General features: G+C 34.7%; 1 protein-coding gene across 4 annotated transcripts in view; it reads left to right on the top strand.

Moving 5' to 3' along the window:
• Nucleotides 1-4,799: 4,799 nt before the first annotated feature.
• ABCD2 (ATP binding cassette subfamily D member 2) overlaps nt 4,800-27,359 on the top strand; it is a 69,229-nt gene continuing 46,669 nt past the window's right edge. For 2 of the 4 annotated variants that reach the window (XM_088025579.1, XM_028113309.2), the window contains exons 1-6: nt 4,800-5,738; nt 7,297-7,477; nt 16,584-16,699; nt 19,920-20,088; nt 21,248-21,342; nt 25,115-25,260. In XM_088025579.1, coding sequence (XP_087881705.1) covers nt 4,800-5,738; nt 7,297-7,477; nt 16,584-16,699; nt 19,920-20,088; nt 21,248-21,342; nt 25,115-25,260 — 1,646 coding nt within the window. Of the gene's footprint in view, nt 5,739-7,296; nt 7,478-16,577; nt 16,700-19,919; nt 20,089-21,247; nt 21,343-25,114; nt 25,261-27,359 lie in introns of all 4 variants that reach the window. The other 2 variants (XM_028113308.2, XM_088025580.1) reach the window with 2 other exon arrangements.

The raw sequence follows: 27,359 nt of genomic DNA, 5'->3' as shown, positions 1-27,359 counted from the left end.
CATTGTCATGATTATTTTCCAGAATTTAAACTATTCAAATATATTTTCTGTTAAGTCATTGGGAAGAAGTACATAAAATAGGATTATGTCCCAGGGTAGATATCTTGTTTAATCATGTAAATACTGATTTTTATAATAAAAATTCACCAAAGTATACCTATTATTGGTTTGAATTAGACCAGGTGAATACAGCATTTCAGAACAAATTAGTCTTCCACATGGAGTGGCTGGTCATTTTTCAGTAACTAAACTATAAGCCAAGGCAGAAGCAATGACCCAGAGTTATTAGCCTTTCCTACTTTCAACATTTTTAAACAGGTACAAATTGACTAAATTAACTAAAAGGGGGAAATAATCTACTAAAGGATTAACTGACTCTTTTGATGTTTTATATGTGAAAGGACAATAAAGGAGAGATTGATCAATGTACTGAGAAATCAAGAACTCTCACTGCTTTCCTTCCAGTCACAGAGAGGCAGTAGAAGTGGTGAATTAGGCTAAGGAAAAAATTAATCTATGAGACACATCTTCGGACAAGATATTTGCTGATTTTTCCTTCACAGCAAAAGACATTTCCTTATTAAGTAGTTATTAGGTGGTTACTTGTAACAGCTGAAATGTTGACCTAAGATCTCATCTTTAGTGTTGTTTATGCCTCACATGAATAAGATTAACATGATCTATAGATAATGAGTCAAACACAATGCTATTTTAGGGCCAGTAGGACAATTAGGTAATCTCTTGGGTCAGGAAACAGTTTAAGAAAGGAATATAGCACAAATGAATACTTAGCATTTGGTGAAAGGAAATCCATATAAAATTCTTAAACCTTAATCTATCTTTATTACTAAAAAAATATTTACTTCCTGGTGATTACTATCTAAACATACAACATATATATTATCTACATTATATATATTTTTATTTATATGCTTGTATATGTAGATCTATAAAAATCATTTCTGATGTTTTACAGTTTATAAAACATATGGCTTAATATGTTTTATATATTCTTGAATATATACAAAATCTACTTAATCTGGCTCCTCCATGGATATTGGTAGTGTTCACTTTGACACTGACATTAAGAAAATCACACCTAAGGGGCGCCTAGCTGGCTCAGTTGGTTAAGCATTTGACTCTTGATCTCAGCTCAGGTCTTAGTCTCAGGGTCATGAGTTCAAGCCCCAAACTGGGCTCCACCTGGGCATGGAACCTACTTAAAAAAAAAAATCACACTTGAGAACAGAGTAATTTGATAACTATTACTTATTTTTTTAATTTGCATTCATTTTCTAAGATTTTTCTCCCCTCTTAAGAAAATTTTAATACTTTTCCACACAAACATATGTAAAGTTAAAGAAGCTTGAGTAGAAATTAGGCTGAATTATGTTTAGTGTAGTAACAAGTGATTTTTTAAACCTCCTTTTTCTCACCTAATTTGGAATTCAAAGCAATTAACATTATCTTTGTTTTAACTGATTATCACCAGTAGAAAAAATGAAAGAAGTACCTTGACATTCTTACTTTCTTACTTAAGTGACATATATTTCCAACTGGAATTACCTATCTGGTTTCCTATCATCCTGAATTCTTCCTCTGAATTTCCTGAAGGCTGGAACATAGTCTCAGATGCTAGGACCAAATCTGACCTTTGGGAGCAGGGTGGAATGAAGGGTGGGAGTAGAATTTAAATGGTTTTAGTTAGGTCTGTACTTAAGGGGCTCAACATCAAGTCAAATCTCACATTGACCTTTTCCCCAGTTCTAGCAACTGGCTTTCAACTTTCCTTGTATACAATTCTAGCAACCAAATCTCTATCTTATTTTCCTCATACCTACATCCTCATTCTAACAAGTCTTTCACTCCACACATTAAAAGCTTGCTCCTGTACCCCAGCCTCAGTATCAGTTGGTAAACTGACCAACCTACAACTAAGTGTGGGCCTGTTTGGATCTCTAATGTTCTTTGCATCTAGAGTCCCACTGCACTGCTCCTTCTATGAAATGGCTGTCCTATGCCAGTCATGTAAGCCACTTGCCTTGGCTGCCAGCTTCTTTCTGACCTACACATCCCTCTGTGTAACATGTTCTGCCTGGCTGAACATCCTCCTGTCATTCCCACTTAAGTTTACCCTGGCCTTCCACTTGTCCTGTCACAGTCAGGAGATGTGACATAAAGAATTAAAATTTATAAATGTCAGACAGCCTTATTTTGACACATGAAAAGCATAAAATTAGGAATAAAAGATGTTGAAAATAACCACTATAACACTATGATCTCTACATACAGACTTAGAAAGTCTTAATGAAATGATTGTGCCAGCTAACAGCTAATATGGCCAACTAGCAAAGAGACTTGCAGGAATTTGCCACTCATGCATTATAAATTTGCTGAATTGAATGCAAACAAACGAAAAGAGACCTGTGATGATTCTTGGAATTAATATAAGTACATGGGAAAAGAGTTTTTAAAGTTTAAGAATATTGTTATTTATAAAAGTCAGAAGAGTTCTTTACTCATAGTCAAATAAATAATGAAGATCATTCAACACTGAAACAAGTTTTATATTCTATCACAGGGGTTGGCAAACTTCTTCCTAAGGGAGTCAGGTAGTAAATATTTAGGCTCTGTTTCATCTACTCAGTTCTGTCACTGTGGCTTGAAAACCATAAACAATAAGTAAATAAATGTGTATGGCTATGTTCCAATAAAACTTAATTTCTGGATGCCGAAATAAAAATTTCAGAAAAGTTTCATTTCACAAAATATTCTTCCTCTTTTGATGTATTTTCTTTTTTTTTAAAGATTTTTATTTCTTTATGAGAGAGAGCAAGACAGCAAGAGCACAAGCAGGAGAGGTTCAGGGGGAGAGGGAGAAGCAGGCTCCTGGCTAAGCAAGGAGCCCGTCGTGGGGGCTAATCCCAGGACCCTGAGATCATGACCCGAGCCCAAGGCAGACACTTAACCGACTGAGTCACCCAGGCGCACCTTTTTTGATGTATTTTCAAAAACTTTAAAATGTAAAAGCTGTTCTTGGCTCAAGGGCCAAATTTCGCTCACTGGTTGGGTTGTAATTTGCCAACCTCTGTTTAATGCATATTTCCCCAGACTTCCAGATGACTAGAAATGTGTGTTTATGCTGTGTATGGGGGGAAGGGGGATGGGTGGGAAAGCAAAAATGTTTTTGCATATTCAAGGATGTACCCATCCTTACCTTAAAAAAAAGTCCCTTTACTTTTTTAAATATGCAGAATTTTGCTTGACTAGTTAGCAATTTAAGTCCTCCATTTGTGATGTACAGAATTTTTCTTTAACACAAGTGGTTTTTATCCAATAACCAAGATGGAAATGGGAAGTAACCAGGAGATTATCTTTAAGCCTAAACAAAAGAAAACAAAAGCTTGAAAAAGACAAAGACAAACAAACAAAACTCTTGAAAAATAAGTAAGGTTCTGGAGAAGCTATTTCCACCATCTAACTCCAGTTGGATTCCCAAATGGTTAACTTTTGATTATAGAGTCACATACCTCCAAGTGATAACTATATAAAGGACACAAGGAGATGGAAGAAGTGAAACATTGCACTGGTTTATTTAATAGTCACATTGTAAATAAATATGCTCCATTACTAAAAATAATAGTTATGGGGCTGGAAGATTTTTTTTTTAAGATCTTATTTATTTATTTGACAGGGAGAGACACAGTGAGAGAGGGAACACAAGGAGGGGGAGTGGGAGAGGGAGAAGCAGGCTTCCCACGGAGCAGGGAGCCCGATGCGGGGCTCGATCCCAGGACCCTGGGACCATGACCTGAGCCAAGGCAGATGCTTAAGGACTGAGCCACCCAGGAGCCCCTGGAAGATTTTTATTATAAGGATAAGTAAACAAGAGATGAAAGTATAGCAAATAATTATTTTTTATAATACAGAAGACTTCTATTTATTTACCAAAAAATAAAAAAAAACCCTCAACCATAACTTGTCTGATAGGTTCTAGGACTTCATGTGATATCACAAAGAGAAAAAAATAAAATGGGGGGAGGCGGCGGCACCAAAAAAACAGATCTAAGTATTTGATACTTTGTTCTTTCCAGTGCCCTCTAAACTTGTCACTTTCTTCTCTCTCCATTTTAGATTCATTGCATATCCTTTACAGATTCTTTTTATGTTAACCCTCTGGTCCCTCCTCCCTCATCTCTCTAGTTCCTTCTCCCTCATCTCGTTTTATAGCTCTTGAAAATCTCCCTTTCTTTTTACTCTTCCCCTTGCGGTACCTACTAAAACCTTAGAAAAAGAGATGTATATTCTGAAACTTCTGTGGGCTTCTAAGTGACGCTGAGCATGCTCAGTAGCTAGGGCAGGTTTTGTCGCCAGCAGCTGCCCTGATTCGACCTCTCCAAAAATAGACATTTAACTCTTTGAACTCCTGTTTAAAGATGTAATTCGTTTCGCTCTCTCCTCATTTTCAAGGTTCAAAGGGAGGCAGAGAGGATTCCGAGGTCCCACTGCTCTCCCAGCCAATGAGGAGCCTGAAAGGGAGGAGCCCGGGGCGGCTTGGTGCAGCTTGAGCTTCTGAGGGATTCATCCCTGTAGATGCCGTGCAGCCTGAGCTCTGCTGCATCTGTCACAGCAGAACAAAATTAAAACAAAAGCAAAAAACAAAAAACAAAAACCAGAAGAGGAGAAATGCTGCAGACTATGGAACGCTGTAGGACTTTCTGAAACATTTGCTGGGGATTCCCGTGGAGCATGATCTTTTAAAACCAATTCTTTTGAAGCCTGTTTGGGTAACTGGGAAAATGACAAATATGCTAAATGCAGCAGCTGATCGGGTGAAATGGACCAGATCGAGTGCTGCTAAAAGGGCTGCCTGCCTAGTGGCTGCCGCATATGCTCTGAAAACACTCTATCCCATCATTGGCAAGCGTTTAAATCAATCTGGCCACAGGAAGAAAAAAGAAGCAGTTTATCCGGCCGCAGAGAACAGAGAAATACTGCATTGCACCGAGAACACTTGTAAAAAACCTTGTCCTGGAGTGAATGCAGATTTTTTCAAACAGCTACTAGAACTTCGGAAAATTCTCTTTCCAAAACTTGTGACCACTGAAACAGGCTGGCTCTGCCTCCACTCGGTGGCTCTAATCTCAAGAACCTTTCTGTCTATCTATGTGGCTGGTCTGGATGGAAAAATCGTGAAAAGCATTGTGGAAAAGAAGCCTCGAACTTTCATCATCAAATTAACCAAGTGGCTTATGATTGCCATCCCTGCCACCTTTGTTAACAGTGCAATCAGGTACCTGGAGTGCAAATTGGCGTTGGCCTTCAGAACTCGCCTGGTGGATCATGCCTATGAAACCTATTTTACAAATCAGACTTATTATAAGGTGATCAATATGGATGGGAGGCTGGCAAACCCTGACCAATCTCTTACTGAGGATATTATGATGTTCTCCCAGTCTGTGGCTCACTTATATTCCAATCTGACCAAACCTATTTTAGATGTCATCCTGACCTCCTATACGCTGATCCAGACTGCTACCTCCCGAGGAGCGAGCCCAATTGGGCCCACCCTATTAGCAGGACTTGTGGTATATGCCACCGCTAAAGTTTTGAAAGCCTGCTCTCCCAAATTTGGTAAATTGGTGGCTGAAGAAGCTCACAGAAAAGGCTATTTGCGGTATGTGCACTCCAGAATTATAGCCAATGTCGAAGAAATTGCCTTTTACAGAGGACATAAGGTAAGATAGAAATTAAGGTGATGAGTGAAATGTGAGACTCCTCCAGCTGCCACTGCAGTGCTAGATACCATCTGTTGTCCTGTTGACGGACCCACTTCTTTAGCGTTTTAGATTTCTGTGACATCTAAACCTGTATTGAAATATATGCTTCCTTACCTTTCTAGTTACAAGCTGTTAAAGAACTGTGGAGTGCAAACTTTTCTGAAGTTTCATGGGGATAAGGTTTTCAGCAATCTGAAAAACAGGCTACTTAGCCTCAGCAACCCAGATATGCTCAGTATTCTCTCCAAAGCATTTTCCTAAAACTTAAATTCTAACTGGTTGGTCCTAGAGCATTAGAAGAAAAAATTTGTTTGGAAACTCAGTAAACACATTTCCACTGAAATGGAAAATTTAGGATGGTATTCTTGTTGTTGTTGTTCCTTTGTTTTTCAAGAAGGGAAAAAACCCATGCTTTTACGTGAAAGACAAGTTTGACAATTTTGTGCGTCCGGTCAATGGAGTGACCTCAGTCCTCAGAATTGCAGGAGAATGTGTCTCACAAATAGCATTTGCATTACTCTTAGTTAATGTTCAGCACCATATTTTGAGACAGATAAAATGAGGCAGTGAAATGAAATTTTGCCTAGCTTTGAGGGAAAAGCTAAGATTAGAGAAGAAATGAGGATGAGAAAAGGAGTTCCAGAATGTTATTTTTAAATATTAAAGATTTTCAAATTCAAGTAGGTCCCTAAAATAGTTAGCCTAATTACATAAGCTTGCAGTGCATTAAAGTAACTTCAGAATATTAACTATGATGGAAATTTTTAAGGTGATTCATCTGAAATCTTAATACACGTGAATTTGCCAATGAAATATTAAGGAATTCTAAAGCTGAAAATGGTATTTTAATTACCAAATAGAATTATTTAATTTTGGAAGCATCATCAATTATCAAAAAAATTTTAAAGTAGTAGCAACCTGAAGAAGAACATTTAAAGCAAATTTAGGACTTCTACTCCCTCTTGAAAATTGGTCTTATGTGTTATATTAATCATACTGATTGGTCATTCCTCTTGAATCATTGAACTCAGTGATGTAAATTATAGTATGCTGTGGGCTTCTTGCATTTAAGACAAAATCCAGTAAATTGAGTTAGTTCAAAAGTGGAGTCTAATTACACATGTGTCTTGTCTTTATTTTTAGATATTTTTGGTTTGATCAAAAAGGATAAGGTTCTAACATTGTTTATTCCTGTCTTACAGTATATTATTTATTTTTAACATCTTATACATATAATTTTGAAATCGTAGTTAAAATCACTTATATGTATTTTATACTTAACATTATATTGACTGAGTATTATGTTTTTTAAAAATAATACAGGTGTGACCAAAACTAGATAATAATGGTTACTCCTGATATTGATCTATATTTATTGGTTCTTAGAATCATAGATAATACTATACTAAGTAAAACAAAATAATATGTACTTGTCTTTTAAGAAAGTCCTCAAACGTACAATATTTAATTTTATAGCTCATGCTAGGTTAATTCTTATCTCTTTTTCCCTCCATAGGTAGAAATGAAGCAACTCCAGAAAAGTTACAAAGCTTTAGCAGATCAGATGAACCTCATTTTATCCAAACGTTTGTGGTACATCATGATTGAGCAATTCTTGATGAAGTATGTTTGGAGCAGCAGTGGACTAATTATGGTGGCTGTACCTATTATCACTGCAACTGGCTTTGCAGATGGTGGTAATGAAATTTATGCTCAATCTCAAGTATATGTTTAAGATTAGTTCTCTTGAAGGTGTCACTGCTGGTTTTGTGTGAGTGAAACTGTGTCTGCAGTCATTATTCTATGGTCATTATTGGTCAGAAACAATGGCAGACCTTGCAACATCCAATAATAAGGTCAGCAATATAAAAAAAAAGACAAGTGGCTCAAAATACTTTTCTAGTTCTGAGGTATTTCAGAGATCTCTGATGCAATGTTGCTAGGAGTTGACCTTGAGCAATTTTAATTATTCTGTCTAACACACAATGATTCTCTAGTTTGCACTAAAATTCAAAACAAATTAATACCTTCAAAGAGAGTATTATACAAGTTCTCCCCATGTGTTGTAAACTTCAGTTCTGCACATCCTATGCTTTTAGTCTATAAATATTCTATAACTGGATTGGCCCTGATTTGTGATTTGAAGAACTGGTTGACTACATGAAGGAACCAGGAATATTATTGCAGGGAATGCTTCCTGCCATGGAACAAGGTCTCCTCTACTTATAGGTAATACAGATAACATCTTATATAGCATGATTTAGTGGCATTGTGGAGGTAGGGGTTAGCAAGTTGCAGGCATCTAATTCTATTCAATCACTGTCTCAGTGGTTTTTACCAACATTTTCATCCTTTGGAATAACTAAAAAAGATAAGGGCAAGAAAGACAACATTACAATGTTGTATAAAACCTAAGATGGGAGTTTGGGTTGTAATTGGCAAGGGCAGGGAGGAATTAATTAAAGAAGTATCATTTTCTCCTCTTCCTCCAAAATAAAATGTTCTCCCTCCTCTTTAAAAACCACTTGACCAAAATTGGCCTTGGTGTTGAAGGCGCTAGAGAAAAGCATGGGCTTTGTAATGAGACAGAGCTTTGCTCAACTCTTGGCTTTCCCTCTTCCTGCCTGTATCCTCTTAGTCATAGTAATTAAACTTTCTAAAAGTTAGTTTCCTCATCTATAAAATGAAAATCAGAAAGGCTACTTCTGAGAGTCATTGTGAGGATTTAGTAAAATAATGTTTATAAAGTATAGAGCATACTCTTGATGTTCTTGATATATGGTGACAATTATTATCTAGAAAACAAAAGGCAACACTAGTAATAGTGTAACAGAATTCACACTATATTACAGTTATTTTGGGTGTAGAATTGAGAATCAGTAGTTATTTGTTTGAAGTCATCTAATAAAAACAAGTACAAAATTACCTTTTATTTAATATATCCAAACAGTGCTTCAATGCTTTAACCAATTCTTACAAAAATATTTGTCAAATTTGAGTCATTCTTAACCTAAAATTGTTCACTTTAGTAAATTAAGATTTGTCAATCCTTTGTGAAGAGTACTATACATATACCAAATACATTCCACAACTTAACTGTCTAATTGCCAGTGTATTTAGACCACTAGGAAAACTAAATTTTACGTTTTCATATTTTATTTTTTAAAACATTTTAGTAAGTTTATATTGAAAAGGGCACAGTTAGTAATAATTCTTTTAGACTTAATCCTTCCATAATGAAATAATTACTTTTTCAAAAGAGTATTAGAGAAAAGACACTTAAAAACCTATGGTCTTAAGATTAGTTTTACTAAGAAACTTGACAAAATTATCAGATACTCATAGTGAGTCTCTTTAAATTTATGGATAAAAGTTCCATATATGATGTATATTAGAGATAACCCCATTGACAAGATTATGGTGTCGTTATGTTGGTCCTTGGAAGCACTGGTCTTATTAGAAAACCCTGAAGTAGTCAACATAGAACAGAGAAAATGCAGCTATCAATGGTGACAAATTAATCCCACAGAGAACAGTTAGAAGTAAACAGTGTATGCAAAGAGTCTAACGATCTTCTGTAGGTGATGTAATAAGATGTTTAAAAATAAATCTTATAAATCCTGAAAATATTAAAGTGAAGACATAACATTAAAATTTTAAATAGAAATTATGATAATGATTATATTTATGCAAATAAACAAGGTAATTCTTAAAGCTTCCTTTCAGAAGAAAATTTTATATAAAGAGAAGCAATATGACAATTACATAGACAAAAAGTGAATTCATATGTCAATATTATGAGAGTACACTTCAATATCTTCAGTAATTTCTCAAGTTACTACATGTATGCTTATAATGTTTATATGCATATTTTTACTAAATATATTTTACCTATAATAATTTAACACATGAAAATATTAAGTTACCATTCTACTCAGATAAAATTACTTATTTATCTTTTTAGATAATGATATGTCTTTGAGGTTTTAAGTCTTGGAATTACATACCCTATATTCTAATCTTGTCTTCAGTCTTAATTTACACATATGCCCTGCATTGTCCTTTATGTTAGAGATGAATCAAGTACATGATACTGTGTATTTTAAGACAAAAATACATGGAAAAAAATGGATGAATAAAAGAGGTATGGCAAAGAGAAAAGGAGAAAAAGTAGGATAGAGAAAAGAAAGAAAAGAATAGAGAAAGAAGCAGGCCACTGTTCAGATTTTCAGTCTGCTATTTAATACTTATCCATCCTTGAGAAAGTTACATAAGCTTTTTATGTCCCGGTTTTCCTATCTTAACTATAGGGATAAGAATATATATCTCACAGAATTGTTATGAAATTATATATAAAGCATTTAATGTGCTTTGAAACAGTCCTTGGCAAATAGTAAAAACTTAGGTGGCAGCAATTGTTAATATTTACTATATTCCTACCATGTTAGCACAGGAGTCAGATTTTCTGGGTTCAAATGCTGGCTCTTTTACTTACTATGTAAGGCTGCAACTATGAGCAAATCATTTAACCTTTTTGTGCTTCAATTTTCTCACTTCCAAAGTGGGGGAAATTATAGCAGGGTAGTTACAGGGATTAAAGAAGATGACATATGTAAAACTTAGAATACTGCCTGCCTCATAAGAAATGCTCAATAGATATTTGCTGGCATGGTTACTGTAGTTAAAGGAGCGAGGCATTTGGAAATGATTAGCAAATCAGAGGTAAAAACACCAATAGGAGGAAGAGCACGCATAATTTTTCTTTTCTTTCTTTTTTTTTGGAGGAGAAAAGAAAAATAGTTCTATAATAGTTTTGTTATACCACTTACCTACAACTTTAAGTGAAATCTTATGGTAAGGATGGGATTATGTTTATATTTGAGTTCACGTTATGAAATTTCATGTGGAATCATGCCATTTTCACATCAGAAGAGGAGCTTCCAAGTCATCTAGTCTGGAGCCCCAGAATTGCCCACGGTCACACAGATGGTTAGTGGAAGCACTAAGGATAGAAGATAACAGTGTTGGCAAGAATGTGGAGAAAAGGGAACCCTTGTGCGCTGGTAGGGGCAATGTAATTTGGGACAGTCAATATGGAAAACAATATGGACATTTCTCAAAAAATTAAATAGAATTATCATATTAAAAAAAAAGAAGACACTATATAATTCCTAGTGCACTGCCTTTTTCCCCTTCACCATGCTGCCTCTGTATTAGCTATATTGGAACTTGCTCTAGAAGGGATTTAACTTAGTTTGACACTAAGTGATCTTGTGACCAAATGGTTGAAAAAGAGGCACTGAAACAGTTAATTACGTATGTTTTCTGTTTTGTTTTTTAGAGGATATAACCCCCTTTATTTTATATTAAGAGAGAGATTGAAATTATATGAAGAAAACAGTTACCTGGGAGCTAGCATCTCAATTTCTTTTAAGTTCCAGTCTAGTTAACATAGTGTTATATGAGCTTCAGGTGTACGATATTGTGATTCAACACTTCCATACATCACCCGGTGCTCATCAAGGCAAGTGCACTCCTTAATCCTCATCGCCTACCTCACACATCTCCCCCCTCCACCTCCCCTCTGATAACCATTACAGTTAAGAGTTTGTTTCTTGGTTTGTCTCTCTCTCTTTCTCTTTTTTTCCTTTGCTCATTTGTTTTGTTTCTTAAGTGCCACATGAGTGAAATTATATGGTATTTGTCTTTCTCTGACTGACTCGCTTAGCATTGTAATCTCTACCTCTATCCATGTTGTTGCAAATGGCAAGACTTCATTGTTTTTTATGGCTGAGTATATTCCATTGTGGATGTATACCACATCTTTTTTATCCATTTATCAATTGATAGGGACACTTGAGCTGCTTCAATACTTTGGCTATAGTAAGTAATGCCGCTATAAACATAAAGGTGAATGTATCCCTTTGAATTAGTGTGTTTGTACTCTTTAGGTAAATACCCAATAGTGAGATTACTAGATCATATGGTAGTTCTATTTTTAATTTTTTGAGGAACCTCCACACTGTTTTCCATAGTAGCTGCACCAGTTTGCATTCCTACCAACAGTGCAAGAGGATTCCTTTTTCTCCACGTCCTTGCCAACACTTGTTGTTTCTTTTGGGTTTTAGCCATTCTGTCAGGTATGAGGTGATACATCACTGTAATTTTGATTTGCATTTCCCTGACAATGAGTGATCTTGAGCATCTTTTCTGTGTCTGTTGGCCATCTAGTATCACCTCAAGTTTTTAATGTTATAGGCCACTTTTCTTCTCTTCATATCAAGAACAGTTATGGGCAAGGCCAAAGAAAGCTGCTTATAGGTCCCTCCTGCCAGACCTTATCACAGACGTGTAACAGGGAAGAAAGCATCTAAGCCACTAGCACTGCCAGTGGTGTCTGTCTGTTGGTGGTCTGTTAGTGTAAGGTGGCACATCAAAAGTAGCAACTGAGAGATACTGCTCTTAAGAATGGAACTAAACTCACCGAGTTACGTGGGTGATGTTATTTATTCCTAAAATGTACCTCCAACAAGACTATATCCGTAATTCCTGTTGTATTAGTGTCTCATATTCTAATGTCAAATTATTGGAATATAATTTTATATTATGGGTCAGTTTGGATATACTTCCTCTCCTGTTGACCAATTATTGTAACAGTAATTAGCAAAACATATGAAAGATGTACTTTTTAGCTGAATTAGCTATCCCTATTACATAGCTATCCTAGGTAGCTATAATTTTTAAAGTATAACATACAGGCCATAAAGAACCCAGTCGTTACTGTACCACTCAATGAACTGCCACAAAGTTAACACATACATATAAACACCACTCACAAAAAATAGAAACATACCTTCATCCCAGAACCACCATGTCCTTCTAGTTTTATCCCCAACCTCAGCCCACTATCCCATCCCTACTTACTCCTGCTCCCAACATGCTGCAGGAAAGGTAACTTTTTTACTAACCATTCAATAGTGTTTGGTGGGTTTGAAACTCATACAAATATATCATACAGTATGTATGAGAGTTCTAGTTGCTCCACAAACATTTGTCAATGTTTGATGTCAGTCTTTTTCCTGTTAGCGTTCTCATGAGTGCATAGTGGTACATTATTGTGGTTTTAATTTGATGACTAATGAAATTAAGTACTTTTTACTTGTTTATTCGCCATTTGGATAGCTTTTCTTATGAAGTACCAATGAGTTTTTTGTTCACTTTTAAATTGACTTATCTGTTTTTTTCTTATTGATTTAAAAGCTCTTATGTAGTCTATAATGTGACTTTCATCAGACATACATACACATGATCTCAAATACCAGTTTTCCCACTCTATTCTTACTTTTTCAGTCTCTTAACATTGTATGAGAGGAGTTCATAATTTTAACATAGTTCAATTTATCAGTCATTTTTTTGTGTGTGTGGTTAGTGGTTTTATGTCCTGTTTAAGAAATACTTGCCTAATCCAAGGCCATGAAGATATTCTCCTATTTTATCTTCTAGAAATGTATTGGTTTTTCATTTCACATGGGGATCTTCAATCCAATTAGATTTGATATTTCTTTGTGGTATGAGGTAGGAGAAGACCATAAGTTTTTGCTGAGATTTGTGAAGGTGATAGTTTTCAATTAGCAATAATCGCTCCTCGAATGCTGCCATTGCACAAAGCTTGAGACTTGTCAAGGTGATAAGGGTAAAATGCAAATGAAAAGAAATAAACTCAGGTTATAAGTCCAAAGAAAAAGCACAGAGGAATAACCTATTTTTTTTTCATTTTTAAAAAATTAATAGACTTAAATTTCTTAGAGCAGTTTTAGGTTTACAGAAAAAATGATCAGAAAGTACAAAGAGTTCCAAATATCTCCTCTCCACCCCACAGTTTCTCCCATTATTTACATCTTGTATTTGTGTGGTATATTTGTTACAACTGATGAATCAATATGCATGCATTATTAACTGAAGTGCATAGTTTACATTAGGGTTTATTTCTTTGTATTGTACACTTGCTTGGGTTTTGACAAGTGTATAAAAGACCTAACCTTAGTTTCTAAATGCTTTCTCACCTTTTCAGTGAATAACAGCAGATGTCACCATTTTCAATATAATAACTTTTTATTAGCGGAGCTGAAAAGTAGCAGTAAAATAAGCAGATACAATGTTTAATATTACATCCTCAAATGAGAAACATTTGACAAAATATTTAAAATATTTGGTGAGAAAGATAAAATGTGTTGACCTATGATACAAAACAAATGAGTGCCTGAGGTCATGCATTTATATTCTGAAATTAAGGAATCTGGCTTTTTCATAGAGGTTATGCAGTTGGCCATTGTGTGCATGACAAAATACTATGGGCACTGTTCTCACAGTACCTGCCAAAAAACAACCAGTAGAATAAAAGTCAGATGAAATCTGTTCACAGCTATTTGTAATTTTGTTGCTAAAAGCATGAAGAAAACCCAGTAGGCATTAATCTGCCAAAGCAACATGGAAAGTACCATGCCATATCAAATGCAAGTCCATCTGGGCTCATGTTTTTCCTTCTTAACAGAGGCTGCTGATGCGAGCTGCTACTCAAACCCCTTTTAACCCAAATTCATAAAATTCCATAATTATTTTAGATCATCAGCCAGATTCTCTATGAGCCAAAACTATTCTGAGAACTTGAACTGATACAGCAATTCATTATTTTGGTAGCTTGCTGAGAATCCTTGGGTAATTTTTTGTGGCTATCTAAATTTTATCACACATTTAAATGTGTTTAAGAATATCTACATTCTGTTCCCAGTCTATTTATCCAGTCATATCTTTCAATCCTCACTTCTACCAGCGCTCGAAGCCTTTTTTTTTCCCATTATGAGGGAAACTAGCTAACTTCAAGGGAACTAAGGGTAGTTCTCAGGGCCGTGACTGACAACAGAGCTAGGAGGGACCATACTGGACTTTCATAAAAGGTCCCCGTGAACACATGGTAATTCCGATACTCAAGTGAAATCTGTGCCTGACACCGCCCATACTGTAACACGACAGGCTGTTAATCATTCAGTTGGCATTACTTGAAATTTCCTTTCTCTGTGCCATTGCTTATGCTGTACTTGTGGTCTGTTAAAATCGTACATAGTCTTCAAGGCCTCCCTCACAGTATTCTCCTCCATGAAGCATTTCCTCTCTCTTGCAGCAAGAAATGATTTTTACTTTCGGCAAACACTTCCACATTAACTCTCATCATAGGCTGCTCTGCAGTTATTTAGGAACTTGTCTTCTCTCTGCTACCAAACTGTGAGGCCCCTAAGGAAAGAGTCTGAAAATTACATTTATCCTTGTATGTCTTATAACACCTGCTTAATTTCTTGCACATCTAGTTGTTCAGTAAATATCTACTGAGTAGGGAATTTTACCTTTTATTATGTGTGGATCCCTTTCAAACTCAGCTGAGCTGTCTATGAGCAAGTAAAGGTAAAAGTATCTGGTAGTCCTAGGAAGGCACAACTTAAATATCTGCATTGTTATAGAAAAAACAAAATGAACAAAACAAAACCTTTACACTGAGATAAACCAGAGAGAAATATATATCAAAATGGACCTATGGCTATCTATATCATTCTAATGCTTTCATTAATTTACAGTATATAACTTAGAAATTTGGAGATAATTTATAGAAGAACCAAATAGAGAATCATATTGATGGGAAGTTTAAAGTAATGACTGGGGAGAATAATTTAGAAGACTAAGACTAAATTGAGTACATACACAATAATAATAACTAGCTAACATCTAGAGCACTTATAGGCCATGGATTATGCTATTACTTCATTTGTGTTTCACCTTTAAGCCCCACAACAATCCTTTGAGATAGAATTGTTTCAGATAGTAGTATTAATTTCCTCATTTACATATGAGAAAATAGGCATAGAGAAGATAATTGGCTTGTTCTACTTCTCTTACCATTTGTCAATAAGTGGTAGAGCCTGGATTCAAACCTAGTCTAACTCCTACTCTTGACCATAATTCTGCATTAACAGTAACTTAGGATGTTCATCCACCTATCCGTTTACTCATCCATGCATTCATTCAGTATATATTGAGGAGTACTATGTGCTAGACACTCTGCTTTGTACCGGGAATAAAGACTACAAAACATAGTCTTGACCTTTAAGGAATTTATAGTCCATTGGAAAAACCAGGCAAGGTTTTCCAGGGAAACGTATATTAAAGAGTTAACTTTCTTGAAGAAAGAACTAGGCAAAAAAGGAAGGGAAGTATTTTAAAGTCAGAAGAAATGGTATATGCAAATACCAAAGGATAAACAGAGTATTGCATGTTTGAGGTGCCATGGAATGTAGGTGCAGTTTGGGTGAAACAGATAAACTGAGTCTAGATTATGAAGGTCAGCTAATTTGCACTTCTATTGAAGGAACCACACTAGAAATATTTGCTTTTATTCCAGTTATTAGTATTTTCTTGACCAAATCAGTAGTATTTTATTGCCTAACCATAAAAGGGACAGAGAATTGAATTTGGAAAGGGTTAAAAGAATGCTAAACGAAAACAGTCTTAATTGTTAATTAAGTGTTTTAACTGTCTTCCCAGAAAAATAATAAAACAAAAGGAAACTTTAAATAAAATCTGGTACAAATACTATATTTTCAGTAATTCATTAAATTTCTAGGAAATTGCTGGTACTAATGAAATATTTACATCTGTTTTTTTTTTTTTTTTTTTTTGCTGCGATTCCATTTGTAAAAAGAAAATAGTTACCAAAAAAAAAACCTCAATAGTTTTATAATTTGCTTTTAGATCTAGAAGATGGCCAAAAACAAGCTATGGTTAGTGAACGGACAGAAGCCTTTACCACTGCTCGAAATTTATTGGCCTCTGGAGCCGATGCTATTGAACGGATTATGTCTTCATACAAAGAGGTACTGGCATTTCTTGTTGTCAATTTGATTAAAATAATACATATGAAAATCAAGAAAAATGTAAATCATCAGATGTACCTAGCATTTTGGAAACATATCTTTTCTCTACTAAAAATTCCTAAGAGTATAATCAAGATAAAGGGCAGCAACTCCCAAGTATATTGTCCTAATACTCTAGTTTTTACAATCTTAATTGCTCTTAATTGTAGCTCCTCTTTTTCTGTCTGTAGTATGACGTATTTGTTTTTAAACTAAAAAAAAAAAAAAAGTCTATTAGGTATGGATTCTGGAACCAGAGCACTTAAATTTAAAATCTTGGTCCAGTGTTTACAAATTATGTGAACTTGATCAAATTCCTTAACCTGTCTGTGTTTGTTTCCTTATCTGTAAAGTGGAGATAATGATAGCATTACTTGGTAGGGTTGCTGTGAGTTAATATAGGTAGAATATTTAAAACAACACATATTTAGGAATTCAATAACTGTTAGCCAATGATATTTATATACCTTGCAAACTTTTACTCATCCTTCATGACAAGTCAAGCCTCACGGACCACATATAAAACCCTTTTGTGATTCTACTTTCTTCTCACCTTCCCTGCAAAGTCCGGGTCTTCTTCTCTGGGTTCTGGTGCAATACCACATTATAATGGCCCATCTCCTTGCCAGACACTGAATAGAAAGCATCAACAGTTTACTCATCTTTGCATTCCTAATATTCATTTTAATGCTTGGAAAATTGCATGTGGTCAAGAAATATTTGCTGAAAGAATGGTAATAAGACTTGGCAGATATCAGAGGGTTAAAATTAGAAATTATTTATTTCAGATATTATAGGATATTCCCATGGTCAGTCATTTTCACCATTAATTCCTCTTGTGGCTTTTGTATCAATATGAATCACCACAGCATCATTATAAATTCATCTGCCAATTAAATCATCCTTGCATATAAAAGAGTAACAAAGTTTGTGATTTGTTCACAAAATTTCCAGTGTCATTCAACAATTGATTTATTGAATTGGGTTTCTTTAAAAAGTAAAACCAATTGTTTAGGGCCACATACCAAAACAACTCAGTTTTTTAAAATTTTTTCAGGGTCGCCTGGGTGGCTTAGTCAGTTAAGCAGCTGATTCTTGGTTTCAGCTCAGGTCATGATCTCAGGGTCCTGGGATTGAGCCCCCGGTCAGGCTCCATGCTCAATCGGGGAGTTAGCTTGTGGATTCTCTCTCTCCCTCTGCCCCTGCTCATGCTCTCTTTCTCTCTTTCTAAAATAAATAAACAAATAAATCTTTAAAAAATTTTTTCAAATAGTAATTTTGATAACCTGTAGATACGGTTTTGGGGATAGGTTTTTTGATGTAATAAATCCGTTATTAAAATTAAATGACATCAAAATTTTATCCATCTCATATTAAAATACTTTGCTATCTAAGTCACAGAAAGAATATTGACTAGTTTTTCTACATTGTATCCAATACAAGAAATAATTGCATTTTGCTTTATTTTCCCTGAATGTGCTTGGGATCATAGAATGCTCACTTCTAAAGAATCTTACTACCATTGTGACAGCACATGAAAGCACCAAACCTTCTCTCTGCTAGTTCCACAGGGAACAAGATTCTTTTTCAGAATAAGAGTCCTAGGGCAAACTCCCTGCCATGTGTCCCAAAGTAATTTGCCCACCGTCACGTTCTGTTTTTTTCAGACACTCTGCCCACTCCATCATGCATCCTAGTGTATTAACTCATTGCCTCCTGCCTTTCTTTAACTGACACATGCATTTAGTTTTGGATATTTTTCTCAATGCAAATATATATACCCCGGTTTCTTTTGAATCTGTATTTTGTTAATTCTTAGCTGTTTTCCTCCACTCGGGAACTCAAGAGATTCTTCAAGATAACATTTTAGAAATTAACCCTTAGGGGCACTTGGGTGACTCAGTCGTTAAGCATCTGCCTTCAGCTCAGGTCATGATCTCAGGGTCCTGGGATTGGGCCTCGCATTGGGCTCCCTGTTCAGCAGGAAGCCGGCTTCTCCCTCTCCCACTCCCCCTGCTTGTGTTCCCTCTCTCGCTGTGTCTCTCTCTCTCTGTCAAATAAATAAATAAAAATCTTAAAAAAAATTACCCCTTAAATAGTTACAACATTAATATACTGAAATACAATGCTAATGACAGACCTCTCACACAGTGGAGACATGTGGTGGAAGGCTTTTGATAAAAACACCTACTCATTTATGGCTTAGGTTTTACACACACATAAATCTTACACAAATGTCAGCATTGTTGTATTATTCCACGGTTTATTAGTGATATGCCTTGCTTATTGGTGCCAATTTCCTAGTAAATATTCCTAAAAGGGAATGGTTTTTGTGCTTTCACTGAGAAAGATGGTCTTGACAGGAGATGAGTCACCTTTCACATTACCCTGATAACAAGGTGTTCTTTTAAAAGAAAAACAGCAGGAGATTCCACCTAAATTGATAACTGGCAGAATAAAAGCAAGACCCTATTCTATTGAGCCTTATGGACAAAAAGCAGAGCTTGATCTCATTTATTATCTCACCTAGAATAAAAGTCATATTTAGTGTTTTTCTTTGAGCATGTACATCATGTTTGTCTTGAAAAGAAGCTGAATCGGATTTGGACTGAAAAGGATTTGTAGCTTTTCACTGAACTCACTCCCAATATTGATATCTTCTGACAGGTATTTTCTTTGGTAAAGCTTAGGAATGCTGACAATTTGACTCAGAAACATTCATTTCATAACAAGAAAAAAATGTTTTTCTTATATTTAAAATCTTCTATTTTAAATCGCAGAAAGATATCGAAACAAAAGATCATTATGACCTTAAGTTTTTCACAAAATTTCTAATTTTCTGGAAATGAAATTTGTTATGTAAATGGAGCCAAATCAGAAATTTGACTGAAGGATCTTTAGGTCTCACTAACATTCTGAAATCTTTACATTTATTTTGAACCCTGGCTTGAATGAATAATTTTTTACAGGTTTTGTAATTCCTGACATTGACACCTTGCTATGTTGCTCTCTGAGTAAGCCTTTTACTGTTACTTGTGATAGTTATCAGGTGTATTTTTTTTCATGCATAGTAAAATAAGATGTTTAGCATTAAATCAGGACACTAATAGTATTGCATATCTTTTTCAAAAAGCCATCTTGGGTATATTAACTCTATTTTACCCCTCCGTGTTGGTTTTAGATCACAGAATTAGCAGGCTATACTGCTCGAGTGTACAATATGTTTTGGGTCTTTGATGAAGTGAAAAGAGGCATTTATAAGAGAGCTGCTCTCATCCAAGAGTCTGAAAGCCACAGCAGGAATGGAGCTGACATAGAATTACCCCTCAGTGACGCACTGGAGATCAAAGGTATTGAATCGAATGTTTTATATTTTCCTAAATTTAAACATTTACTTTAAAAAAAAGATTTTATTTATTTATTTGAAAGAGAGAGAGAAACAGCATGAGCAGGGGAAGAGGGAGAAGCAGGCTCCGGAGCAGGGAGCCCGATGAGGAGCTCGATCCCAGGACCCTGGGATCATGACCTGAGCTGAAGTCAGACGCTTAACGACTGAGCCACCCAGGAGACCCTTTAAATGTTTACTTTAGCAACAGAACCAAACATTTCTAGAAGATAGCTTTTAACAGTTACAAAGAACTAATACTTGCTTATTTAAACAGTTCTTTCTAAAATTAGTGTCACAATTTGAGGAGTGGTGACTAACATTACCATAAAAAAATTATGCTACTTGTATTTAGGACAAATTTCTAGAATTATTTTTGGAAACTGCCCATATGGCAGAATAAATTGTTTGCTTTAAAAGTTTAAAGACAGAATTAGAGCTAACATCTTATTGTTCTTCATCCTTCTATGAAGCTTTTTTTAATTTAATTTTATTATGTTATGTTAATCACCATACATTACATCATTAGTTTTTGATGTAGTGTCCCATGATTCATTTTTTGTATATAACACCCAGTGCTCCATTCAATACGTGCCCTCTTTAATACTCATCACCAGGCTAACCCATCCACCCCCCAGAACCCTCAGTTTGTTTCTCAGAGTCCATAGTCTCTCATGGTTCGTCTCCCGCTCCGATTCCGCCCCCCTCATTTTTACCTTCCTACTATCTTCTTCTTTTTTTTTTTAACATATAATATATTATTTGTTTCAGAGGTACAGGTCTATGATTCTATGAAATGTTTAAACTTGTTTGGTTATCACATTTTTAAAAATTGTACTCTTCCTTGTCTTAATTCCCTTTTTGCAGTGCTGTACTTTTTTTTTCTGTAGGAAAGGTTAATAGTGAAATAAGTAATTATAAAGAATATGGCTGGGTTCTATCAGATCGAGTTTATCCCATCACGCTCTCATTATGACATTGACATTAGATTATTGTAAAATCATGTTTCTGAGAAAGATTTTCCAAATATATGTGTCAGAATCCACATTTACATTAAAATTTGCTTTATATGTAGATGCAACATGTAATAGCTTTTATAACTTAAACTATTCCTTAACTTTTAGGAAGAGTTATTGATGTGGATCATGGAATTATTTGTGAAAATGTTCCCATAATTACACCAACGGGAGAAGTGGTGGCTTCCAGGCTAAACTTCAAAGTAAGATGATATTCAAGAATCTTCTGATTGTTGCCATCACACTAATACAAAACAACTCAGAATTCATGTACCTTATGTTAAATACTTGGAGGAGCATATGGAAAGGAGGGGAAATCAAGAAAGGTATGCACAGTGGCTCAATTACAGAAGCAGTTACTTCTTCAGAAAGCAAAGAGAAAGAGAAATTTGATTTCTACTGCTTTTTTGCCAGGTTGAAAATCAAAATTTCTCAGTGCACTGAGGGCCTATACAAGGTAACTTTTGGGAACAATAGAAAAATTCATCAGAAATTAATATCTGGAAGTAAATTTTAATTTTTTCCTTGTAAGGATTATTCAAAATATATAAGCCTATATTGTAATATATTTACTAAAATATGAGGAAAGAGGTCCTTAGCAAGTTTACTCCCATTATTGAATATTTTCTAAATTTAATTTATATTTCCAATAATCTCATCTTCCATTCAGAAAAAAATAGAAGATTCGTGGATTAGTTTTTAATTTTGTTGAGAATAAGAGATATTTGTTATGTATTGTTCTATGTCTTGATTACAGAAACCAAGATGTAGAAATTTCTTAACAAAACTGAGGCCCTGATTGAACATACATTTTGGAATTTAAGTACACAATAATTTGCAGATAAGGATAAATGACTTTAATGCAGGCATCTAAGTGTAGTTCAAACAAAGACATGATTGGACTTGGTAACAGAATCACAGGCATGATAATACATGTACTAATGATTTTAGTATGGACCTCAGTCTAGGATTATTTTTAAAGATGGGTCTGCAAATGAATAAGTGTGCTGGAAGGTGATATGTACTGAACATAGGGAAATTCTGTGTTAACAAATATAAGACAAATTGTGTTTTAACTACAATTTGGTTAGGTTTTATTTTTCCATTTACTTATTTGGATCTGATCATGAGTACCAATTAGGTGCTAATGATGCACCATAATCTTAAGTAGATTTGAAATAAAACTACTTGAAGAGGTATACATGGAATATTTAATTACTTATTAATAGTTTAGCAATTTATAATTTATGACTTTTTATATAGAATTTGTCAGGTTAGGTTTTGTAATATCAATTCTTATTGCTCCATTTATTAAATAGAATTAAGTCTTGAATTCTGCCACCTACTAACTACATTATTGTGGACACACACTCTGTGAAAAAAATTCAGGCTTATTTTTTATAAAAAATGAATTTTAAAATACTTAATCTAATGAAAATGTCATGAATTTTGAACTTCTACAAAGATATATGTTAATATAGTGCACTTTATGATAATTGGTATTTTTCTGACTCAGGGGTTTATTTAAAGTGTCAGTTCCCTAAGATATAATAAAAGTTCTGTTTCCTGTATGCATTGACAAATAAACAGGTTTCTAGAGGAAAAGGTTCTCATCCTTTTGTAGACATTGTGGAATTAAAAAACTAGAGAAGAAAATTCAATGAATGTGGGAATTATTTTTGCTTCACACTTGCTGTTTACTAAACATAAGAACACTTATGCCAATAAAATAATTTGAATGTAGAAAAGGCTTCTATTATGACTCAAAATGTGTTAAAAATCTGAGAATTCCTGAGAATGATGCTATTAAAATATTTTGTGAATATGCCTTTTGCCATGGCACATACCTTTAAAAAAATCATTTGGGAAGTTTTTATGCTTCTACAAAATTAAACTTCCTTAACCCTCTCTCTAGTGAAAGAGCACAGCAAATCACAAAATTAATTCTTTTTGGGGTCTTCCCAGGATTTTCTTTGAACTTTATTTTATCAAAATAGGTTTTCAGTTTGGCTACAATTAGGGAGAAAAAATGTCTATAGTAAATTGTTTAGACTCAAGCTCACTCCTGTCTTATGTCCTTGTGGTAGCTGCCTCCAGTGCCTGAAATGCTCTTCCTCCCAGCTCTGACTGGTTTTCTCTTGTTGCCCAGGCTCAGGCGAAATATTTCCTCCTCAAGAGAGGATTTTCCTGACCACCCAATCAAAAGAAGCGCTCCTCACCCCCCACCACCACCTCTAACCTCATAATGCCACCATCTTTCCCAAATGCATTTTTATTTTGCTATTATAATACTATTTATCACTACCTAATTTTTGTTCACGTCTTTTCTGCCATCTTTCCCATTGGAATGTAAACCATGAGAACAGAGTTTGTCTTGGGTAGCCCTGGGTATCCCTTGTGCCTAGAAGAATGTCTGGCACATGGTAAATAATCAATGTTTACCAAGGAAATGTCTAATTATTTAGACAGAATATATATCTGAACCATTTTTGCTTTACATGTACTTATTCTATACATCCCTAGTTCCTTTATCTTAACTTCATCCCAACCCTTCTCTTTTCCTTCCCTTCCTCCCTCTCTCCACCACCTTCTTTCAACAAAAAGATTTCAGCTTATGTTATTCACAATGTGTAGACATGGAACTAACCCATTATACTGGCATAATCCAAGTAATATAATGTTTTTCATCTTTGAATTTTCAATATGATATATTCTATATCATTAATACTTAGATATTTGTATCCATATTATACAAAGCTTTATCTACAAGCATACTGTAGATTTCTGCCTCTCATATTTTGATGCTGTATTCAGTTTTTAATCGCCATTATAAAATATTATTTGTTCTTAGAAATGTTATCATTGTTCTTAGAGCACATTTTTAACAGATGTTCCTTTCCCTTGTTCCTCTCAATACTCCTTAAATACCATACTAAGACAACTTCCTGATCCTATTGGGTGGAATGGGAACTCATGAAATTTAACTGTTTAAATTTAAATGACAAGTAAGATGAAAGATTCTAAAAAGAAGCATCCAGTTGATAATGGATAAATAAATTCTAAGATATAAATGTGTGTGTGTGTATATATATATATATATATATATATATATGTTTTATTTATTTATTTATTTTAAAGATTTATTTATTTGACAGAGAGAGACACAGTGAGAGAGGGAACACAAGCAGGGGGAGTGGGAGAGGGAGAAGCAGGCTTCCCGCTGAGCAGGGAGCCCAATGCAGGGCTCGATCCCAGGACCCTGGGATCATGACCCAAGCCGAAGGCAGATGTTTAACGACTGAGCCACCCAGGCACCCCTATATATAGGTTTTAAATTCATTCCTAGACATAAGACTAAATTATAATCCTCTTGCTTTCCTCTGTCTTGGTTTGGTAAATGTATTTTCTCCATCTGTGAATAAAACAGAATTAGAATCATTTCGTCTGTCTGATTATGGGCTTTTGTGATTGTGTAACATTTCAGACTGCTGAAGTATAAAATTAAGCTACCCAGCTGGATCTTAGAATAGCTTTGTAGCTAATAACTCCAACTGACAAATACAACAAAGTTTTATTTGAATTCAATATAAATTTAACCAAATATTAATATAAAGAAAGTAAAATGTAATGTTTTAATTAAAGATTTTATACTTTCTTATTTCCCATGTGGCTGTGTTTCTACATATGTGTGTAGTATCTGATGACGAGACCGCAATTAAAATTTTAGAAAGGCAGTACTCATTCCAAGAAGATCCATTTCCTTTGGAGTTGGATTATTTTATCATGCTTTTAGCTTCAGAGTATGGTCAAAAGCCAAATTTAATGTTCTCCATCCTGATTTTTTTTTTTTTTTGACTCCTTGCCTACCCTGGGTTATCATGTGTTTGAAAGTTTTTAAAAAATGAATCACTTTTAAATGCTGCCAAATGAAATCATTTCTAATATTGCAGTTTGTAATTTTATTTCTTACTTTAGGTACAAGAAGGAATGCATCTTTTGATAACTGGTCCTAATGGTTGTGGGAAAAGTTCTCTCTTCAGAATTTTAAGTGGGCTCTGGCCTGTGTATGAAGGAGTCCTCTACAAACCACCTCCCCAACATATGTTCTATATTCCACAAAGGTAGGTACATATTTTATGTCACAAGAAAATTTCAGTTTGCTTTTGAATTATCTTGATTCCTTAGGCTCCTCAGTTTATAATCTTCAAGCATGTTTTCATTGAGAGAAACTATTAAGGAAATACAAATTCAGTTATCCAACAGAGTTTTATTATTGCTTTGATTATAAGAGTTTCCAGGACAAGACCACTTCTTTTCATTTTCACATCTATCTAGATGTAATGACCCCTCAAAGACTATAGATGTTAATCTCAAGGAAGAGCAGGCTAGTCAAAGGAATAATTTGATTGCCTTAGATTTCAGATTATCTCTTCTCACAGATAAAATTGTATTTAGATAGTATACTAATCTCTTCATCAAGCTGCATATGTTCATAGGTTCTAAAATTGTTCACTTATGTTTTAAGAGCCTCCATAAAATAGTCTTTATTACAGTCATGCTATATTATTAATTAATGATTTGAAACTACCTTAATTTAAAAAAATTATGAATGAGTGTAAAGCATAGAAATATTTTAAAAGAATATTGTTTCTTCTGAAGTCTTTAGCCATCTTTCCTCATAACAATTTAGAAACATCTAAATACAAAGTTATACTTGAGGATTTGGAATATTTATTGTGGATGAGAGAAAATGAAATTTGAAGAAGAGACACACTCATGCTCATCTTTTCCATCTGTCATCACCCTGGGTTAGGTAGAAATCACAGAGTGCTCCTAATGTATTAGAAGACTATTCTGTGGAACCTAATAGAGCACTTAGGCTGAAAGTACAGAACCAGAACAAATATAAAAGTTACATCAAGTATGGTACTATCACATGTCTCTCTTCCCCTTTTCTCTTGTTAAAAAGTGCTTACACAATCCTGCCACTGGTCTAATTTTTAGACCACATGTTGTAGTTAGGCACATGAGGGTTTGTGGGGCTCTTTGCTTTAAAGTATGATTTATGTTAGTAGTAAGATGCTACTTGAAGTATGGGAGAATGAACTGCATTGGCAATAAGAAAATGTTGGATGTGAGCAGTGTCATGAATTCTTATGTTTACCATAAAATAGATAACATTTTGTGGCACCAGAATCATTGTCTCTTCCTCTGTATGCTTTAAAGTCTTTGGGGAAACCTTTTGAATCTGACAACTAAATTATCCTGCCAAAGCTTAAGTTTCAGACATTAATGTGGTAAGTAGACTGATTTTATTTTTTTAATTTAGGTATAAGGCATAAAATCATGAGGAAAATATTCTATCATAGAATTCTACTCTCTTGGGCACCTGGGTGGCTCAGTTGGTTAAGCGACTGCCTTCAGCTCAGGTCATGATCCTGGAGTCCCGGGATCGAGTCCCACATCGGGCTCCCTGCTCGGCGGGGAGTCTGCTTCTCCCTCTGACCCTCCCCCCTCTCATGTACTCTCTCTCTCTCTCTCATTCTCACTCTCTTAAAATAAATAATAAATAAATCTTTAAAAAAAAAAGAATTCTACTCTCTTAATTGAAATAAAATCATATATATAAATTTTATATTTTTAGCTATTTTAGATTTCTTATATAATATGAAAGATATTATTCTTGAATATAGCTGTGACCTGAGCAATACAAGATATTTCCAAGGCATAGAAAAGTGCATAATCTAGCAAAATCATCCTTCAGAAATTAAGGGGAAATAAAGTCTTTCCTAGACAAACAAAAGCTGAGGGAATGCATTGCCACTAGACCTGCCTTACAAGACACGCTGAAAGGAATTCTTGAAATTGAAATGAAGCTAACTAGTAACATGAAAATATATAAATATACCAGTAAAAGTGAATATGTAGTCAAATTCAGAATATTCTAACATGATGGCGTGTTAACCACTTAAATATTAGTATAAAGGACAAAGTATTAAAAATAACTATAACTAGTATAATTTCAATATAAAAAGAGATAAGTTGTGATATTGAAAACTTAAAAGAGGGAGAGTGAAAGGGTAGAGTTTTTGTATGCAATTGAAATTAGGTTGTTACCACAAAGCAAAAACCTATAGTAGATTCATAGATAAAGAGAAAGGAATCAGAGAGAGAACTACTATAGAAAATCACCAATTCACAAAGGAAGGATGCAAGAAAG

Source organism: Eumetopias jubatus, unplaced genomic scaffold (genome assembly GCF_037043125.1).
Source record: "Eumetopias jubatus isolate StellerSeaLion01/CBP00866 unplaced genomic scaffold, mEumJub1_p1.0 scaffold_8, whole genome shotgun sequence".
Taxonomy (NCBI): Eukaryota; Metazoa; Chordata; class Mammalia; order Carnivora; family Otariidae; genus Eumetopias; species Eumetopias jubatus.
The sequence above is the reverse complement of the archived record's forward strand: the minus strand, read 5'-3'. Positions and strand labels throughout refer to the sequence as shown.